Source organism: Dipodomys spectabilis, unplaced genomic scaffold, assembly GCF_019054845.1.
Source record: "Dipodomys spectabilis isolate Male_0828 unplaced genomic scaffold, ASM1905484v1 ptg000127l, whole genome shotgun sequence".
NCBI lineage: Eukaryota > Metazoa > Chordata > Mammalia > Rodentia > Heteromyidae > Dipodomys > Dipodomys spectabilis.
In genome coordinates, this window is record NW_024870804.1 from 2,516,957 (window position 1) to 2,534,803 (window position 17,847).

At 52.1% G+C, this 17,847-nt stretch overlaps 1 protein-coding gene across 1 annotated transcript in view; it reads left to right on the plus strand.

Annotated features, from left to right (window-relative positions):
* Positions 1–17,847, plus strand: part of Polr3e (RNA polymerase III subunit E) — a 28,530-nt gene that overhangs the window by 9,537 nt on the left and 1,146 nt on the right. Inside the window, exons 5-20 of the mRNA XM_042689786.1 lie at positions 295–410; positions 1,031–1,113; positions 3,105–3,212; positions 3,539–3,588; positions 4,656–4,775; positions 5,629–5,714; positions 5,891–5,935; positions 6,016–6,107; positions 7,093–7,213; positions 10,542–10,623; positions 11,662–11,721; positions 11,803–11,960; positions 12,268–12,329; positions 12,643–13,172; positions 15,331–15,408; positions 16,694–16,819. Of these exons, the coding sequence (XP_042545720.1) occupies positions 295–410; positions 1,031–1,113; positions 3,105–3,212; positions 3,539–3,588; positions 4,656–4,775; positions 5,629–5,714; positions 5,891–5,935; positions 6,016–6,107; positions 7,093–7,213; positions 10,542–10,623; positions 11,662–11,721; positions 11,803–11,960; positions 12,268–12,329; positions 12,643–13,172; positions 15,331–15,408; positions 16,694–16,819 (1,917 nt within the window). The remainder of the gene's footprint in view (positions 1–294; positions 411–1,030; positions 1,114–3,104; positions 3,213–3,538; positions 3,589–4,655; positions 4,776–5,628; positions 5,715–5,890; positions 5,936–6,015; positions 6,108–7,092; positions 7,214–10,541; positions 10,624–11,661; positions 11,722–11,802; positions 11,961–12,267; positions 12,330–12,642; positions 13,173–15,330; positions 15,409–16,693; positions 16,820–17,847) is intronic.

Genomic DNA, 17,847 nt, shown 5'->3' on the forward strand with positions numbered 1-17,847 from the left:
TAGCAGTCTCTGCTTCTTTTCACCCAAACTTGGAGACTGGTTGTTTCTAAAGAATCTCCCCAATGTTAAACATTGGTGCCTAATTCACATCTTTGGTATGGAATAGGGAGATGGAAAAGGCTATGAACTCCCTGCGGGCCCCCCTTTTCTGTGACATTTCTGTTGCAGTTTGAGGTGGTGGTGTCTTCTACAAAGAGGAATATGTCAGTCTTCTAGATAGAGACTAGGTTGGGGTACCCATGTTGAGCTGTGCATTGGGTCCTCACAGGTGGGGGCGGTGTTTGGTATCCCCAGGTAGAGCTTGAGATGGCCATCGACACCCTGAACCCCAACTATTGCCGCAGCAAAGGGGAGCAGATTGCACTGAATGTGGATGGCACCTGTACCGATGACACCAGCACGTATTCCTCGTGAGTCCCCAGGCCCCGCCCCCCAAGTCCACTGGGACCAGATTGGAGTTTTCATGAAGCCTTGGAGACTGGTTCTCTGTCTCGCCACTGCCCCACCGCTGGGCACTCCAGTGTTCCCCACCTCCTCCCAAGTGGCCCCTAGAGACTGCCCACCACAAACAAGGCTGTGAGGTTTTCTTTCTTTCTTTCTTTCTTTCTTTCTTTCTTTCTTTCTTTCTTTCTTTCTTTCTTTCTTTCTTTCTTTCTTTCTTTTCCTTTCCTTTCTTTCCTTTCTTTTCTTTTTGTGCCAGTTCTTGGACCTGAACTCAGAGCCTATATGCTGTCCTTGAGCTTCTTTTTTGTTCAAAGTTAGCGTTCTACCACTTGAGCCACTGACTTCCCTGCCTGAGCTGACTTCAAACCATGATCCTCAGATCTCATTCTCCTGGGTAGCTAGGATTACAGGCATGAGCCCCATCCATGGCTGTGGGTTTTCTATCTATTGACTCCCTGCCCAAGGCAGACAGAGGCTGCCCTTAGCCTTGGTGCTGGTCCCTGGTTGGTGCATTTCCTAAGTTGGGCTGGGCTCTCCAGGCTCATCTGGAGCTTGACATCATCCTTCTCCCTATGCTCCCTTCCAGGAAGCTGATGGATAAGCAGACCTTCTGCTCTTCGCAGACGACCAGCAACACGTCCCGTTATGCAGCTGCACTGTACAGGCAAGGTATGGGGCTTGTCCAGCCTTGTGTTTGGCACCTGCCTCCCCTGAGCTAGACCTGCAGACACCAGTCGGTGTGAGAATGAACTGAGGTTACTAGGGCACTAAGAGGGACTACTTTTGGGGACAGTGCCCAACTTGATAGGATTAGGACTCCAGGCTCATTTCCTCTTGGGCACAGGTACTCAAGTGCAGTGTAGTATTATTAAATTTGAGGTCAGGTGGTAGAATTTAGTGCAAGTTATTAGGACCCAGTGATTCTATTCACGATAGCCCCAAAGTGGAAGCAACCCAAAGGTCACCAGCCTATGAGTGAGTAAACACAGCAGCAGCATTAGCTGGCCCGTGCCATCATGACGCCCTGACAGACCGTTCCCAGATGAGTCTTGACAGCTCTGAACTCGGTGGAGGAGGCCGGGCTCAGAGGACCACACAGTCTGTGCCCTCTTTTGTGTGAAATATCTAGAATAAGCAGAACCACAGAGACAGAGTCAGTTGGCTTCCAGGCTGGAGGGAAGGATGAAGTGAGGACTAACTGGTTCTTTATTGGGTGATGAAAATGAGCTAAAATTGATTGGCACTGCTGGCATGGTTGTAAATATATTAACATATCCAGTGGTACACTACATAAAACTAATGTAAACCCCAGGAAATGAGAACAAAATCAAAAGCAGGGTCAAAGAACTATAGTCTTGGCTTTTTTTCCCCCTTCATGGCTAGCACTCTACCACTTGAGCCACAACCTCTTTTGGCTTTTTGGTGATTAGAGATAAGAGTCCCAAGGATTTTGCTGCCAGGGCTGGCTTTAAATTGCGACCCTCAAGCCGGGTGCTGGTGGCTCACGCCTGTAATCCTAGCTACTCAGGAGGCTGAGATCTGAGGATCGCGGTTCAAAGCCAGCCCGGGCAGGAGAGACCGTGAGACTCCTATCTCCAATAAACCACCAGAAAACCGGAAGTGGCGCTGTAGCTCAGGTGGTAGAGCGCTCGCCTTGAGCTGAAGAGCTGAGGGACAGCACCCAGGCCCAGAGTTCAAGCCCCATGACCGACAAAAAAAAAAAAAATTGCGACTCTCAGATCTTAGCCTCCTGAGTAGTTGGATTACAGGTGTGAGCCACTGGTGCCCAGCTTACTTAGTCTTTGATTTTGAACTGTATCTCAAGGTTGTAGTTTTTTAAAGCCACAATTCCTATAGTCAGAATCATAAACTCCTGCACTGTACTGTAGCAGGCAAGCTACTTCTGCAGCCACATTAGCATTTGCAAATAGATTTCTTAGCAAATTGGACAAGGTTTTATCGGGGAAGGATGAAAAGGAGAGTTACTGAGTGTCAGTGGCTCACACTGTAATCCTAGCTACTCAGGAGGCTGAGATCTGAGGATGGCAGTTTGGAAGCCAGCCTGGGCAGGAAAGGCTGTGGGACTCTTCCACCAGGAAACCGGAAGTATAGCTGTGGCTCACCGTTGTAGAGTGCTGTCCTTGAGCAGAAAAGCTCAGGGACAGCGCCCAGGCCTAGCGTTTAAGCCCCATAACTGTCCAAAAAAAAAGAATGGGGGCTGGGAATGTGGCTTAATGGTAGAGTGTTTGCCTAACATGCTTGAAGCTCTGGGTTCGATTCCTTAGACCACATAAACAGAAAAGGCTGGAAACAGTACTGTGGCTCAAGTGATAAGAGTGAGCAAAAGAAGCTCAGGGACAGTACCCAAGCCCTGAGTACAAGCCCTAGGACTGACAAAAAAAGAAAAGGAGAGGAAATCTATTTCCTTGTGGAGTGGGATAGTGGGAGGAGTCTGGTTAGCTACCCAGGAAGGCAGGAACCAGTAATTCCAGGGAGGCAGGGAGACTGGTTGGGAGGTGGCCTGCAGAAAGTGGCTTTGAGCAGAAACTTTTAGGAGGCTGTTTGGCTGTAGGCCAAACTGGACTTTGGTGACTTGAGCCAAGCTGGGTGTATTGGCTTTGGTTCCTAGAGGCAGATTCAAGCCCATCTTCCTCTGCCAGGTGAGCTCCACCTGACGCCTTTACATGGCATTCTACAGTTGCGGCCTAGCTTCTCCTACCTGGATAAGGCAGATGCCAAGCACCGTGAGAGGGAGGCGGCCAACGAGGGTGAGCCCTGGCTTCCCTGCCATGCTGTCTGTCTTCTGTCTGTGGTTTTGGCGGGGTGGCTTGGGTCAGGTTGGGGGACGCTTAGCATCCCTCTATCCACTCTTGTTACCCCCACATTTGAAGCAACCAAAAAGTCTCACATTTCCATATGACCTGGGGGTAAGAACTGTCCCCAGTGGAGACTGCCATTTAGGCATCTGTCTGTTGATTGCTGGTGAGTTCCAGGCGCCCGATCAGTTTCTTGAGGGTGATACTGAAGCAGGGCAGGGCAGGGCAGGGCAAGCAGCCCCAGCAGAGCTGTTAGTGGCTGCTTGCTTCCCTTGCAGCCGGGGACTCTTCACAGGACGAGGCGGAAGAAGATGTGAAGCAGATCACGGTGAGCTCTGGCCCTGGGTGAGGGAAACAGCTTGCACTGAAGGATAGCAAAGGGTGGAGGGCCTGAGCCACAAGGGGCCTACCTGCTCTGGGGGTGGGGGGCATTCCTTCCTGTTGGGTGGCTGGAGGCCAGCTGGCCACCTCTGCTCAGCTGAGTTGTTGCTCTTAGCAGAACAGCTTTGTTCTGTGCAGGAGGGGGACCCTATAGGTGTCCATCTGGGATTCTGGTTGTCTTTCTTTTTTTTTTTTTTTTTGTTTCCAGTCCTGGGACTTGAACTCAGGGCCTAAGCTTTTTTGCTCAGTGCTAGCATTCTACTACTTGATCCATAGTGCTACTTTGGGCCTTTTTTGGTGATTAATTGACGGTAAGAGTCTCATAGACTTTTCTTCCTGAGCTGGCTTCAACCCATGATCCTCAAATCTCAGCTTTCTGAGTAGCTAGGATTCCAGGCATGAGCCATCGGTGCCTGGCATCTGGTTGTCTTAAATAGGAAGCTACGGCCTAGGGATTGGCCAGTGAGCTCACAAGGCCCCATGTTTATTACTTACGTGACTCCCCTGTACTTTCAGTGGTGCACAGATGACTAGTCACCACCTTAGTGCTTTATTCCAGCCTTTGAGAGAGATGATGAGAATATTAACCTTCTCTTTAGCGGTGTGTCAGGGTCCCCTGTTGAAGTGGCTGTAGGTTGCCATGAGTTTTAAAAGAGAAGTATTGCACAAATATCAGGAGGCTGACTGGACGCTGGCTCATCTTACAGATGGTGGAGCCTAAACTGACGATGGTAGCGGGGCTGCAGGAGTCTTGTCCTCTCTGGCAGCTTGTTGGGTATCCTTACATATGATAAGGGTATATTTATGAAACCCATGGTCCATCAGCTAGAGCCTCATGGCAGGGCAGATGGAAGCCAGAGCTCTCTTGCCCTGGTCTATATGAGTGGCTCATAGACAGGATGTGGGTGCCTATATCAGAAAATGAAGAGCAAGGAGGCGTGGGAATGCCTCTGTGTGGGCACAGCTTAAGGAAAGCGACAGGCTGAAGGCATGTCACCCCCCCCCCATCCCCAGGTGCGGTTTTCAAGGCCGGAGTCGGAGCAGGCCCGCCAACGGCGAGTGCAGTCATATGAGTTCCTGCAGAAGAAGCAGGCGGAGGAGCCCTGGGTCCAGCTGCACTACTGTGGCCTGAGGGTGAGCAGCCTCCACTCTCTCTCCTCTGCCTCACTTCAGTGCTAAGTCCTGGCCAAGTAGCAGGGAAGTCCTGTGGGTACTTGGTGTTTCTTCTTCTGCCCATCCCGCTTAGCTTGTGCCAGGTGTGGGGGTGGAGAGGCCAGCCTAGGGTTCCTGCTTTTTGGGGGAGGGGATCTCCCTCAGGGCACTCGTGGAGTGGGAACAGCTTGCTGGGCTCACAGTGGGGCTAGTGTTTGGTTACATCACTGTCATCAGGTGCCACCCTAGAGCATCTGCCATCTGTCGCAGGCCTCAAGGTTCTCTGTGTCCCTTGGGGCGGGGGGGATGATTTGCTCTGTGCCCAATTTTTAGTTCATACACTGGCTTTGGAACCTTACCTTAAAACTGCATGAGAGGCGAGCAGTTGAATATTAGCTCCCCATGCTCGTTTCTCTGGAGCCTTTTGGAGGAGGCTTTTACTCACAGAGCCTCATACTCAGGGTCAGACTTTATATACTGTATATTTCCTACCGTGTGAGTGTAGGCAAGTTACCTAAACCTCTCTGAACTCTTCTCCTTGTCTGTAAAATGGGAATGGTAAAACTTGGTAGAGTTACTTTGTGGATGAGCTGAGCATATGGCTAGCCATTGGAGTGACCAGAGCCTGCTGCTCAGAGTCTGAGCTAGGATTTGGCTGTTGCTGATAGTGTCTCTGTGTTATAGATAGGGTGTCAAGCAAGGCCTGGGGTCCTGGACTCAGGTTGAATGGGCCTGAGTCTAGAGTGGGAGGTGAGGCAAAGGTTGAGGGCAGGATTGGAGAGAGGCCTGGAGGGGGGCGTTGCCTGACCTCTCCATCCCGACCCTCCCCCAACAGGATAGCCGCTCAGAGCATGAGCGGCAGTACCTGCTGTGCCAGGGCTCCGGTGGGGTGGAGAACACAGAGCTCGTCAAGTCGCCCAGGTGAGACTGGCGGGTGCTGGGACCGAGGCCCCTTCTCTACGTGGGGCAGGGGAGGAAGGGCTTCATCTGTCATACATTGCACCTGGAGCAGCCACTGAGGAAGCTCCTTCCTGTCCAGCAGTGGCTGGTGCTCACGGGGAAGGGTGGAGCTTTTGATCATAGCCATTTTCCTGCAGTGAATACCTCATGATGCTGATGCCACCCAGCCCGGAGGAGGAGAAGTGAGTAAGGGGCTGGGGCTTCTTCCTCCCTCCCCTTGCCCCAGCCGCCTCTAACCCGTCACTCACTCCCATGATAACAGAGACAAGCCTGTGGCCCCCAGCAACGTTCTGTCCATGGCCCAGCTGCGGACACTGCCCCTGGCCGACCAGATTAAGATCCTAATGAAGAATGGTAGGTACAGGGGACCCCAGTTCTACCCACTACTGCAGACATGAGTCTGTGGGACAGTCTGAGGTCTCAGGACAAAGCCAGAGGCCCTGCTCCCCAGAGTGCCCAGCTCTGCAGTGCCATCCTGGGCAAGGTAACAGGCTCCGCTCCATAACTCTGAGCTTTCTTTGACATCTGCCTACTCTGGGGACCTGCAGTAGGTTACTTGACTTTCTGAGTCTCAGATTGTCTATAAAAAAAGTTGAGGATTGTGGTTGGGGGCATGGCTCAGTTGGTAGAGTGCTAGTCGGTGAGCAAAAATATCAGGTACTGAGTTTGAGACCTGGTCTTGGACCTAAAAAGAAACCAGCTCACGATGCTTGGGAGGGTTCAAGGATGAGGCGTCTGCAGGGCTGAGTCCTGCATATGACTGGGGACTTGGGTCATTTTAGTGATAAAGTTCTTCCCCTGCCCGATATCTGGGTGTCTCCCGCTTTGCACAGTTGGGACGGCCTTCTTAAAGGCTGAGGGGCTGCTAGCTGGTTCATTGCCAACCCAAGCCCTGGGATCCTCCTCTGAGGTGCCACATGAGTTTCCCTCTGTGCTTGGCAGTGCCAGCAGACCCTGGCATTCTTCAGGGCACTCTGGGCCTTCCCCAGCCTGTGCCCATGCTCCCTTAGGGCCAGCAGAGCAGTGACAAAGGGCACAAATACAGAGCCAGAGGTCTGGGTTGAAATTCTGGCTCTGCCACTTTGTCAGGGCCAGGTAAGCATGAGTTTGAACCTTCTCTAGGCTGAGAAGTGAGTCTTCTTCCTCCTTTGTTTGCCTTCCTCCATGATTGCTTCTTGCCCACGAGCAGTCAGCCAGCGACAGCCATCACTGTTCAGGATGCCCCTGTTACTCTTGTTCAGAGGCGGCTACAGGAGCCTGGGGCTGGGCAGGCTCTGACAGGGAGAGGGGTCTCCTCTCCTTGGGTCTCCTGAGCCTTTGTCTCCTATGTTTACTTCAGTGAAGGTCATGCCTTTTGCCCATTTGATGAGCCTGCTGGGCCCCTCAGTGGACTCCGTGGCTGTTCTGCGTGGCATCCAGAAGGTGGCGATGTTGGTCCAAGGAAACTGGGTGGTGAAGAGGTAAGCTGCTCTGGATGATCCATTTAAGTTTGCTGTAATTGATGATTTCTTGGGTCTAAACCCTACCATAATATTTTCTACATACTCTGCCTATATTTAATTTTTTTAATGTTATTTAGAAAAATATTTTAAAAAATTGGAATGGAGAAAGCTGCCTTTATTTGAGAGACATTTGTCAGAGACATCTTGAAATATTTTCCTACCCTCCAAAGAAAAGTGAAATTCTTCAGGCACTCAGATCACCCCAGTAGGACATAGGTGGCTTTTTGTATGGCCAGGTGGCCAAGGGAACATAGCAGCTGCTAGAAACGTGCAGGAACCAAGGGAATTCTGAGTCTCCAAGGTACTCCTCCTGTGAGTGCTGTTTGCCCTCTGTTTCCTCTCCAGAGGCATAAGGTAGTTCAGGAGGAAAGAATGAAGTTTCTGTTCTCCAGTTTTGGTGGCTGAATGGATATTACATTCATTTTACCTTCTACTAGGTTTGGTTTGTGTGTGTGTGCAGGAACTGAGACTTGAACTCTCCCTTGGCTTTTTCGCTCAAAGCTGGCATTCTACTGTTGGCGCTAAATTGCCTTCAGTCCAGCCTTTTGCTGGCTAATGGAAGATTGTCCTACAGACTTTTCTGCCCAGATTGGCTTTGAACCTTGATGTTCAGATCTCAGCCTCCTGCATAGCTAGAATTATAGACATGAGCCACTGTCCTGGCTTTGTCTTGTTTTTGTTTAAAGGCAGGGTGTTATTATAGAATCCAAGCTGGCTTGAACTCAGAATCTCCTAACCAGGTCTCTGGTGCCTGGGATTATAGACATGGGCATATATGTGTACTGCAACACGTGGATGGTTTTTTGTGTTTTGTTTTGTTTTTTTCAATTTGATTCTTTAGTGGTTACATTGTAGTTTCAGCTTGCAATCATATAGCTTTTTACCCTCTTTTAAGATAGTTCAGAATCTTAGATTGGTTTGTTTATCCTTCTCTGCTCTCTGCTGCAGGGTTGGTGTATTTTTCTTCTGTACTATACTCCCCACAGGCCAAAACTTAACCAGTCAGCTGTCTTTATATGTTTCTTTCCCTTCTTCTGCTTGCTATTCCTGAATCACTTCTGTTTGTTTCTATCAGAATAATGTTCTTCTGCCTGAAAAGTGCTTTATCTGGAAACGTCTGGTGTGTGTAGCGGGGTAGGTGGGTACTAGGGCTTCAAGTCTGGACTTTTTTTTTTTTTTTTTTTCCTGGTTGTGGGGCTCGAACTCTGGGGCCTAGGGCTGTCCCTGAGCTCTTCAGCTCAAGGCTAGTGCTTTACCACTTGAGCCACAGAACTACTTCTAGTTTTCTGGTGGTTTATTGGCGATAAGAGACTCACAGACTTTCTTTCCCAGGCTGGCTTTGAACCACTATCCTCAGTCTCAGCCTGAGTAGCTAGGATTACAGCCGTGAGTCACTAGCGCCTGGCTTGTTTTTTTAGCTTTTTTGCACAAGGCTGTGCCACTGAGCCACACCTCCACTTACAGCTTTTTGATGGTTTATTGGAGACAAGAGTCTCATGGACTTGACTGCCTGCTCTGGCTTGGAATCACAATTCTCAGATCTGAGCCTCCTGAGTGAGCCCTGATCACTTTTCTTCTTGAATGTTTTTATGGAACGTAGAATTAATTCCTGAGGTGATTTCTTCCCTTCACACACAAAGATTTGCCCTGTGCTGACTTTGTTTTTGTTAGAAGTCTACTGGCAGTCTGATCCTTGTTGAGGTCTTCCTTTGTTTACCTTAGGCTGCTTGGGAGAGTTTGTCTTGCTGCAGTTTCTTTACACCATGGCAGAGGGTGGATTTCTTCTTCCATGGCCTCTTTGGGTTCATAGTTGATAAGTTGTGACTGGATGCCATTCCGTAGTTTCCTTTCTCCTGTGATTCCTCCATTAGACTAGCTGCTTCCTCCCCTGACTGCCATTTCCCACCTTATGTCCCTAGTGCCATTATGACTTCTAGCACACGCAGCCCCCTTAGTAAATACAGGGTGTCACTTGAAGTAAGTATATCGGTAAAAACTCACTTTTTTTGAGTAATGTAGTGCTAAGGTAAATAGTACAGTGAAATGTCAGAAGCTGTATTTTTTTTTAAGCTGCACATTTTTTTTTTCAAAAAGGAATTCACTGCACAAAGTTCCACCATTTCACAATGGGTTGTCCAAAGCCGTTTATAAAGTGCGTTTGTGTTACTGCTCCATGGTGGTGCCCTTTCAGCCTGTTGTCTTCATTTGCCCAGACGTTCCCTGTGGAAGAGCTTTGCCCTGGCCCTTCATCCCTTGTTAAGGGACACTTACCTAGTTATGCCACAGAATCCGGGAGTGGCCGTCCCGTCACATACCTAAGGACTAGCCCAGGGGCAGGGTACCAGGTGTCTCACTGCAAGCCCTCCACAGAGCTGTTGTTTGTTTTGTTCTGGTTGGTGTGTACGCACATACGTGCCACTTCCCCATATCCATGAAGCTCAACTGTTTTGTTTTGATGGTATTGAGATTGGAACTCAGGGCCTTGCATGTGCTTTGCAGAGCCTCTCCCATTTGAGCCATGCTCCCAGCCCTGGAGGTCAGCTTGAGTGCATAGGTCCTAGGTGGCTGCTGGCCAGGACTGGACAGAGAGCAAGAGGACCTTCAGCAGAGGCACCAAGCCAGGGGAGCGGAGGCCAGGCCATGGCTAAGGATGGGATGGGGTGGAGTCACACTGGAGACCCTCTAGCCTTTACCCTGACGTTCCCAATGTTTGCCAGGCCCATCCTCTGATCTGTGACTTCAGCTCACACATACCTGCCCAAAGGCTTTTGTCTCTTTAATTATAATTTATTTAGTATCTGGAAGTAGTCCTACCAAGAGGTTTTTGTTTCATTTTTGCTGCCAGTCCTGAAGCTTGAACTTAAGGTCTGGGTGCTGGCCCTGAGCTTTGTGCTCCAATCTAGCATACTGCCATTAAGCCATAGCTCCACTTGCGGCTTTTTGGTGGTTAATTTGAGATAACGGTTATGGGGATTTTCCTGCACAGGCTGGCTTTGAACTACCATTCTCAGATCTGAGCTCTTGAATAACTAGGATTACAGGCCTATGCCCCCGGTGCCTGGCTCACAAAGAGGTTTCATCCATGAATGAGTATAATGCATCTTGTTTAGTGTCACCCCTGCCAGACCATTTATCTTGATGCCATATATAACTTTACATGGATTTCCCCTGTGGGCTCTGGGCAGAGTTCTTGGGGTGCAGTGTGGCATACTGCCCTTTCTCACGAGGGGAGGGTCAAGGATCGAGGATGGGGACTGACCGACTCCTCCTTCCCCTTGTCTGGCAGTGACATCCTGTACCCCAAGGACTCCTCCAGCCCTCACAGCGGGGTCCCTGCTGAGGTGCTCTGCCGAGGCCGAGACTTTGTGGTAAGTACCCAGGTTTTGGCCCTGGTGTAGATGTGGAAGCTGCCCTGCGAGCTTCCCCTCTGCCTTTCTCCTCCCTCAGACCCTTTGTTCATTGGCCAAGCAGTACTTGACGAGTCTTGCCTGCATTGTGGATCTGGGCAGATGAGAGTGGGTAGATTTCTAGTGGTCATGAATAATTGGGCAATCTGGCCCTACAGAGTCCATAACCTACAGGGTCCAGGACCTGTGGCTCCCCTCCCAGATGCAGAGTTTAAACGCCCCTCCAGGGTGCCAGGCTCCAGGTCTTAGGGATTTGCACTGCCTCCTGGTGTTTAAACGCCCCTCCAGGGTGCCAGGCTCCAGGTCTTAAGGATTTGCACTGCCTCCTTAGACCCTGGCATTGAGCTTGGAGCTTCCTGAAACTTGTCCTTTGGAGCTGTCCATGGTGACTTATGCCCACCCACAGGCCGGCCTTGTCCCAGGGAGTTTAGAGTCGGTGATTTCTCCCGGTTCTTGTGGGCAGTTAGTGGGTCTGATGGGTGTGATTTCATCTGTAGGATCCAAGTGCCTCAAATCCCCATGCCCAGTGCCCACCCCCTCTGCAGGGAAAGGGTCAGATCTCAGACACCCACCCTCACCTCTGCCAGGTACCCTGTGAAGAAGGCAGGGGATGTGAGAATTTCCAGGGTGGGGTGAGGCTCGCGGGGTGTGGGGGGTTTCCAGGAAGTGGCACGCCAGGCTGCCCATGCAGAGTGCCCGGGGTCATGCCAGGCCCAGAGTCGCCTACCAAATCGTGACATGTTTCAGGAAGCATTGGGGACGTGGCAATGACGAGGTGGACAGAGCCTGGCTTACGGGGCGCTTTGGTCCCCGTGGAGTAGAAGATGGACTCTATACCAGCAGAGGGGTGGAGGAGACACAGAGGTGGAGGACTCGCTGCCAAGGCCCGTGGCTGGGGCAGAAGTGTGCAGAGCACCCTGGGTCCATGTGCCCAGGGCTGCTGCAGGCTCCAGCCGTCCTCTCACACACCTCTGGGAACCTGCTGCTTTTCTCCCTCAGATGTGGAAGTTCACACAGAGCCGCTGGGTGGTGAGGAAGGAGGTGGCAGCAGTGACCAAGGTAAGTGACGTCCTCCTGAGCCCCGGGGCCCGCTTGCCAAAGGCCCCCAGGAGGGTGGGCCTCACTCGCTCCTCCCTGCAGCTCTGCGCGGAGGATGTGAAGGACTTGCTGGAGCACATGGCTGTGGTGAGGGTCAACAAAGGCTGGGAGTTCATTCTGCCCCACGATGGGGAGTTCATCAAGAAGCATCCAGATGTGGTTCAGCGGCAGCACATGCTATGGACGGGCATCCAGGCCAAGTAAGAGTTGCAGGGTGGGATGAAGGCAGGGTCAGGAGGCAGGCGAGAGCCACGGCCCTGAGCAGTTCTCCATGCTGGTGGATAGCCCCCGAACCCTCCCAACACAGGACCCACACTGGTCACAGCCCCCAGTGAGCAGAGCTGCGAGTTCCCGTGGCCTTGGGAAGGGAGGGAGAGGCATCGGGCCCTGGCATCACCTACCCTGGCCCAGCTCTGCTGCTGTCCAGGGACTATAGCGTCTGGGCTTCCAGGGCTTGAGCGTATTAAGCAGTGCCTTAGAGTTCAAATGCTTCTCTTTTCTTTCCAGGTTAGAAAAAGTCTATAATCTTGTGAAGGAGACCATGCCAAAGAAGCCAGACGGACAGGCAGGTGTGTGGGACTTTGGGCCAGGTAAACCTAGCTCAGTCCTTCTGGCCCAGAATATAGGTCGTGGTGGGGATGTGTGGCTTTTGCTGTTCCCCTCCCCTCTTCCTTCCACAGACAGCTGGGGGCAGCCCCTGAGGCCTGTGTCCTCCGGAGCTGGGTGTGGGCTGTCCAGTCTAGAGTTTGGCGATGCCACTCCACACGTGGGACTTGACATACCTCAGCCCTCCTTCCTCCTGATGGGGTAGCCCAGTCCCACCTGAGCCCGGTGTGGGGAGAGAAAGCACTTGGCTCCTGACGTCAGCCCATCACCCCACAGGGCCTGCGGTGCTGATCTCCGGGGAGCAGCGAGTCCAGGTAGCCAAAAGCAAGGCCCAGCAGAACCACGTACTTCTGGAGCGGGAACTGCAGCGGCGGAAAGAGCAGGTGCAGGGACCTGCAGTCCTGACCAGTGTGCAGATCAAGCAGGAGCCACTGAGTGAGGAGGGAGAGGATGAGGATGAGCAGGATGTGGAGGAGGAGGAGCCCATGGACACCACACCCAGTGGTGGCGGTGGCCTCAGCAACAGGCTGGCCAATGGGCTTCCTGCCGGGCGGGCTCTGGCCGGGGACAGCTTCAATGGGCACCCGCCCCCCGGCTGTGCCAGCACCCCCGTAGCCCGGGAACTCAGGGCCTTTGTGACGGCCACCTTTCAGAGACAGTTTGTGCTCACGCTGAGCGAACTGAAACGCCTCTTCAACCTGCACCTGGCCAGCCTGCCGCCGGGCCACATGCTCTTCAGTGGCATCTCGGACCGCATGCTGCAGGACACGGTGCTGGCCGCGGGGTGCAAGCAGATACTGGTGCCTGTAAGTAGAGGCTGTGCCCAAGCACAGTGCATTGTGGGGGGTAGAGGGGAGTGGTGTTGATGGGTTTCTAGAAGCTCCACATGAGTGGGCAGCGCCCTCAACACGTGTGTGGTGGCTACATGAGTACCTCAGTGGGGCTCCACGTCCCCCTCTGAAGTGGGGTGCTGCTGGGTTTTGTGTCACAGGACTCTGGGAAGAACCACGTGGGGCTTGAAGGGCCTGGCTCGCGGTGAGGGTTAGTGAATAGGCTCTTCTTGTGGATATCTCGCCTCCCGGGAAGCAAGTAAGGGTTACTGCATTGCATGCTTCAGTGACCGCGAATCAAGCCTTCTCCACAGCTTGGACCTGGGTCCTGGTGGGCCACTGGTACCCAGGCTTTTTTTTGTCCTGCCAGCCAGGAGGCCTGTAATGGCGGCATTTGGTGGAGCCCTGTGTGTGGATGTTGTCCTTTGGCAGGGATGAGGTGCCCAGCCATAGCCTAAAGGAGACCATGGTGGAGGCTTTCTCCTCCTAGGCACTACTCAGCCCTGGCAGCAAATGGGCTAAGGGGAGGCTCCCCGCCGATGAGGCTCTCCCGATGAGGGAGAGTTGACGTGGATAGCACCAGGGCCCAGTGACCCCTGTGGTACTCAAGGCCAAGGATCCCGCCTGTGCGTGGGGAGCAGAAACTAGGACAGGAGGCCCTGTGGATCCCAGGCCGGCCAGCTGCCTCCAGGGGCCTGGCCCTGTTGGCAGGGAGCCTCCTTGGCAAGGTCTGTAGAAGGTACTGAGATTTGGGGCCCTTGGCCTCCCAGCAGGTGGGTGTAGCTCTCTGCTGACCCTTCTGTGTGCACTGGGCCGCATGAGGGCAGGGCATCAGCCTGATGTCTGTGAGTTGCCCGCACAGGCACGGGCGGGGCGGGTGCGGAGGGTATGGGCTGCTCAGATGTCTTGGCGCTCTCCCAGCACCTGTGCATCCTCCTCCTTGGTTGGCCCGGTCTCTGCAGGGAGCCCCCAGGTCTTAACTGGCCGAGAGGCTTCTCTTTTTACATAAGAGAGGAAGCCTAGGAAAAGCAAGGAGACTCTCACTTTAAGCTGAGTGCGAAAGCCTTGCTTGTGATCCCAGAATTGTAAGTTGGAAGCCAATTTGGGCTAAGGAAACCTGTCTCAAAAAGAGGGACACGTGGGGTTTGGGAAGGTGGCTCAGTGGTAGAGTGCTTGCCTTGCATGCATGAGGCCCTGGGTTCGATTTCTCAGCACCACGTAAGCAAAAAGAAAAAAAGCCAGGAAGTAGCGCTGTGGCTCAAGTGGTAGAGTGCTAGTTTTGAGCTGAAGAGCTGAGGGACAGCGCCCAGAGTTCAGGCCCCACAACCGGACCCAAAAAAAAAGAGGCACATGTGCCAGTGGCTCATACCTATAATACTAGCTGCTGAGGAGGCTGAGATCCAAGGGTTAAAGTTGAAAGCCAGCCTATGCAGAAAAGTGAGATTCTTAGCCCCAGTTAACCATCACAAAGCTGGAAGCGGCCATGTGGCTCCAGTGGAAGAGCACCGGCCTTGAATGAAAAGATCTCAGGAACAGCACCCAGACCCCGAGTTCCAGCACCAAAAAACAAAACAAAACAAAACGCTACCCTGTTCTTCATCAGTTGCGCGGCCTCGGCTTGCCTTCTTCCTCTTGGAGACATGGGCTCAGCAGTACTCTGGTACTGCATGGTTTCTTATGATTAAGTGATATTGTATAAAGCCCACATCAGCGTTTCCAGAACTGCTGCTACTCATGGTTTGGGGAAACCCCTCCCCCCGTTTTTTTCTTCTCCCCTCTGTAGGTCAGGTCTGTGCCACCCCTTTCCCGGTCCACCTGTGGACCCTGCGGAACCCAGTGGCCTGGGGGACTCCAGAGTGAGGCGGGGCCTCTGGGCCTTGCATGGTCCTCAGGGAAATGCAGCGATGGTCTGGTCCTTCAGGGTAGAAGGTTGTAGGCAGGGTTGAGCTCGTGACCGTTGGTAGGAATCCGAAGCTGGCTGCCTCCATCCAGGGCCATGGGGGGCGTCGTGCTTGCCTAGTGGCCAGTGAGCGGCAGGGCTGGGCTTGGAGCACAGCTTCCCAGGCTGGGGGCGGGCAGGGCAGTGGGGCTGCATGGCCAACAAATGACCAACTCACACTTGGGCCTGGGCCAGTTTCCCCCACAGAGTGCTGCTTCTCCGGACGAGCAGAAGGTGTTCGCCCTCTGGGAGTCTGGAGACATGAGTGATCAGGTGAGGCAACCTTTGCTTGTCTTCCTGGGAGTCGGGGTGGGGCTGTACCCCATTGTTCCGGCTGTCAGCCTTTCTGGCCACTCTACCGCTCCAGCGAGGCCAGCCACGGCAGGAAGTAGACCTTGTGGTCCTGAACACCAAGGGTCACATGCAGTAGATGCACAGTTGAACAAATGAAGTGGGTTTCTGGGACGCACCTGGCGTTCGGTGGCACTGGCAGTGGGTCGCGTAGCAGCCTCCACACAGCTCCTCTGGGGCAGGGACACCCACGGGGTTTTGTAGCCTGGGAGCAGAGAAATGTTCTCAGGAGCTGCTGGCTGTGGGATTCTAAAGCGTTCCTCTGCAGGTCCCAGGCTTGGATTTTACGTTAGAGAAGTTGATTATTTTAACTAGCCACATCTTGGCAAGGGAGCGTCTCAGGTGTTCAGAGAACAGAAATGTGAATTCAATAGTGGCTCTGTGTTTGTAGGCTGTATAGCCATGGAGCCTGAGCCACCCCCATTCCCCACCCCCGCCCCAAGTTTTATTGATCTAAAGATAACTTTTCTGAACGTGAAAGGTGGGCTGAGGAGAGTGACTTAATAAATTTAAAGCACTCATTTCAAAAAGTATTTTATAGTCCTGAGGGGTATGTCTGTGTGTGTGTGTACGCACACATGCACGTGCGTACATGTACGTACATGCACGTGTACTGGGCTTGAACTCGGGGCCTGGGGGGCTGTGTCTAAGCTCCTTTTTGCCCAAGGTTAGGGTTAGTGCTCTCTACTGGTTGAGCCACAGCTTTACTTCCAGTTTTTTGGTGGTTAACTGGAGATTCACAAGTTTCATGGATTTTCCTGACCAGACTACCTTTGAACTTTAGGTCTCAGTCTCCTGAGTAGCTAGAATTACAGCCAGGAGCCACTGGTGCCCAGTGGGTATTGGTTTGGGGTATAAGGCATTCTTCAGCCTTCTGTTTCTTAGATGTGGTGGTAATGTTTTATGTCAAGACTTAGTCAAGTTGATACAGTATTCTGTGTGGCTACCCTTGCTTGTTAGACTCCTCTTTCGGGGTTTGTTCTGGAAGTATGTCCACACTGCTTGTCCTCTGAGTCCTTCTGCCCTTCTCTTGTTCGTGTATGCATCAACCCTGACCAGGGTCTGAAGCAATGGCAGTTGGGGAGACGTGCTCATCTTTGGGCAGGGGAGGTGGGTGAGGGCTGTTAGTAGAGACTGCGCTGGGTATCTTGGGGAGGTTCACTTTGGGAGCACTGTTTCCTGTAATAACACATCTCCACTACTAAAGCATCGACAGGTTTTGCTTGAAATTTTTTCCAAAAATTACCGGGTGCGCCGGAACATGATCCAGTCTCGGTTGAATCAAGAGTGTGGAGAAGATCTAAGCAAACAGGAAGTGGATAAAGTGCTGAAGGTATGTCCACCACTCACACATTGTCATACCTGTGGCCTGGGCTCAGTCACTGGCAGCACAAGGTTGCCAGCTGTGTGGCAAGGACCAGAGTTCCGCTGGGTGTGTATTGCGTCAGCTGCTCTGGCGGCCAACAGCTGCTGGTGGGTAGGCATCGTGCATTGAGCATGTGGATAGGGGGGTCACCCTCTCAAAGAACAACACATGCATTAGAACCCTGACTCCATCCTTGCAGCTTACACCATTTCCCATTGATGCCACAGGCTTCACACCTGTGTGGTGTAAGCTTTCAAGAGACCTGTGTGTGTGTGTTAGGGCTTAGACTCAGGGTCTAGTTGCTATTTCTCAGATTTTTTTGTTCAAAGCTATAGCATTCTACCACTTGAACCACAGCTCCATTTCTGGCTTTTGCTGGTCAACTGGAGATAAGGGTCTCATGGACTTTTCTGCCCAAGTTGGCTTTGAACTTTGGTCCTCAGATCTCAGCCTTCTGAGTAGGATTACAGACCAGAGTTACCAGTACCAGCATAGAATCCTTTTTATGTGTGTGCCGTTCATGAGGTTTGGACTCCACTTCTGCTCTCTGATGGTTAATCAACCCTCAACAAACTTTTCTAAATGACACTCATCATTTTGGGTACCTCTGGTCTGCATTGTTTCTTTAGGAAAAAGAAAAGAAAATTTCCTTCTCATTAGAATCTATAGGTCCCTTCATTTGCCATCTTTTTTGGTGTTCTTCAGCTCAAGGTGAACACTCTACTACTTGAGCCACAGCGCCACTTCCGTTTTTTTTTTTTCTCGTGGTTAATACTCACTCGGACTTTCCTGCCCTGGCTAGCTTTGAATGATTGCCCCCACCCTTTTTTTTTTTGTTTGTTTGTTTCTGGTCAGTCGTGGGCTTGAACTCTGGGCCTGGGCTCTGTCCTTCAGCTCTCCAGCTCAAGGCTAGCACTCTACCACTTGAGCCACAGCAGCACTTCTGGTTTTCTGTTGGTTAATTGGAGATCAGAGTTTCACAGACTTTCCTACCG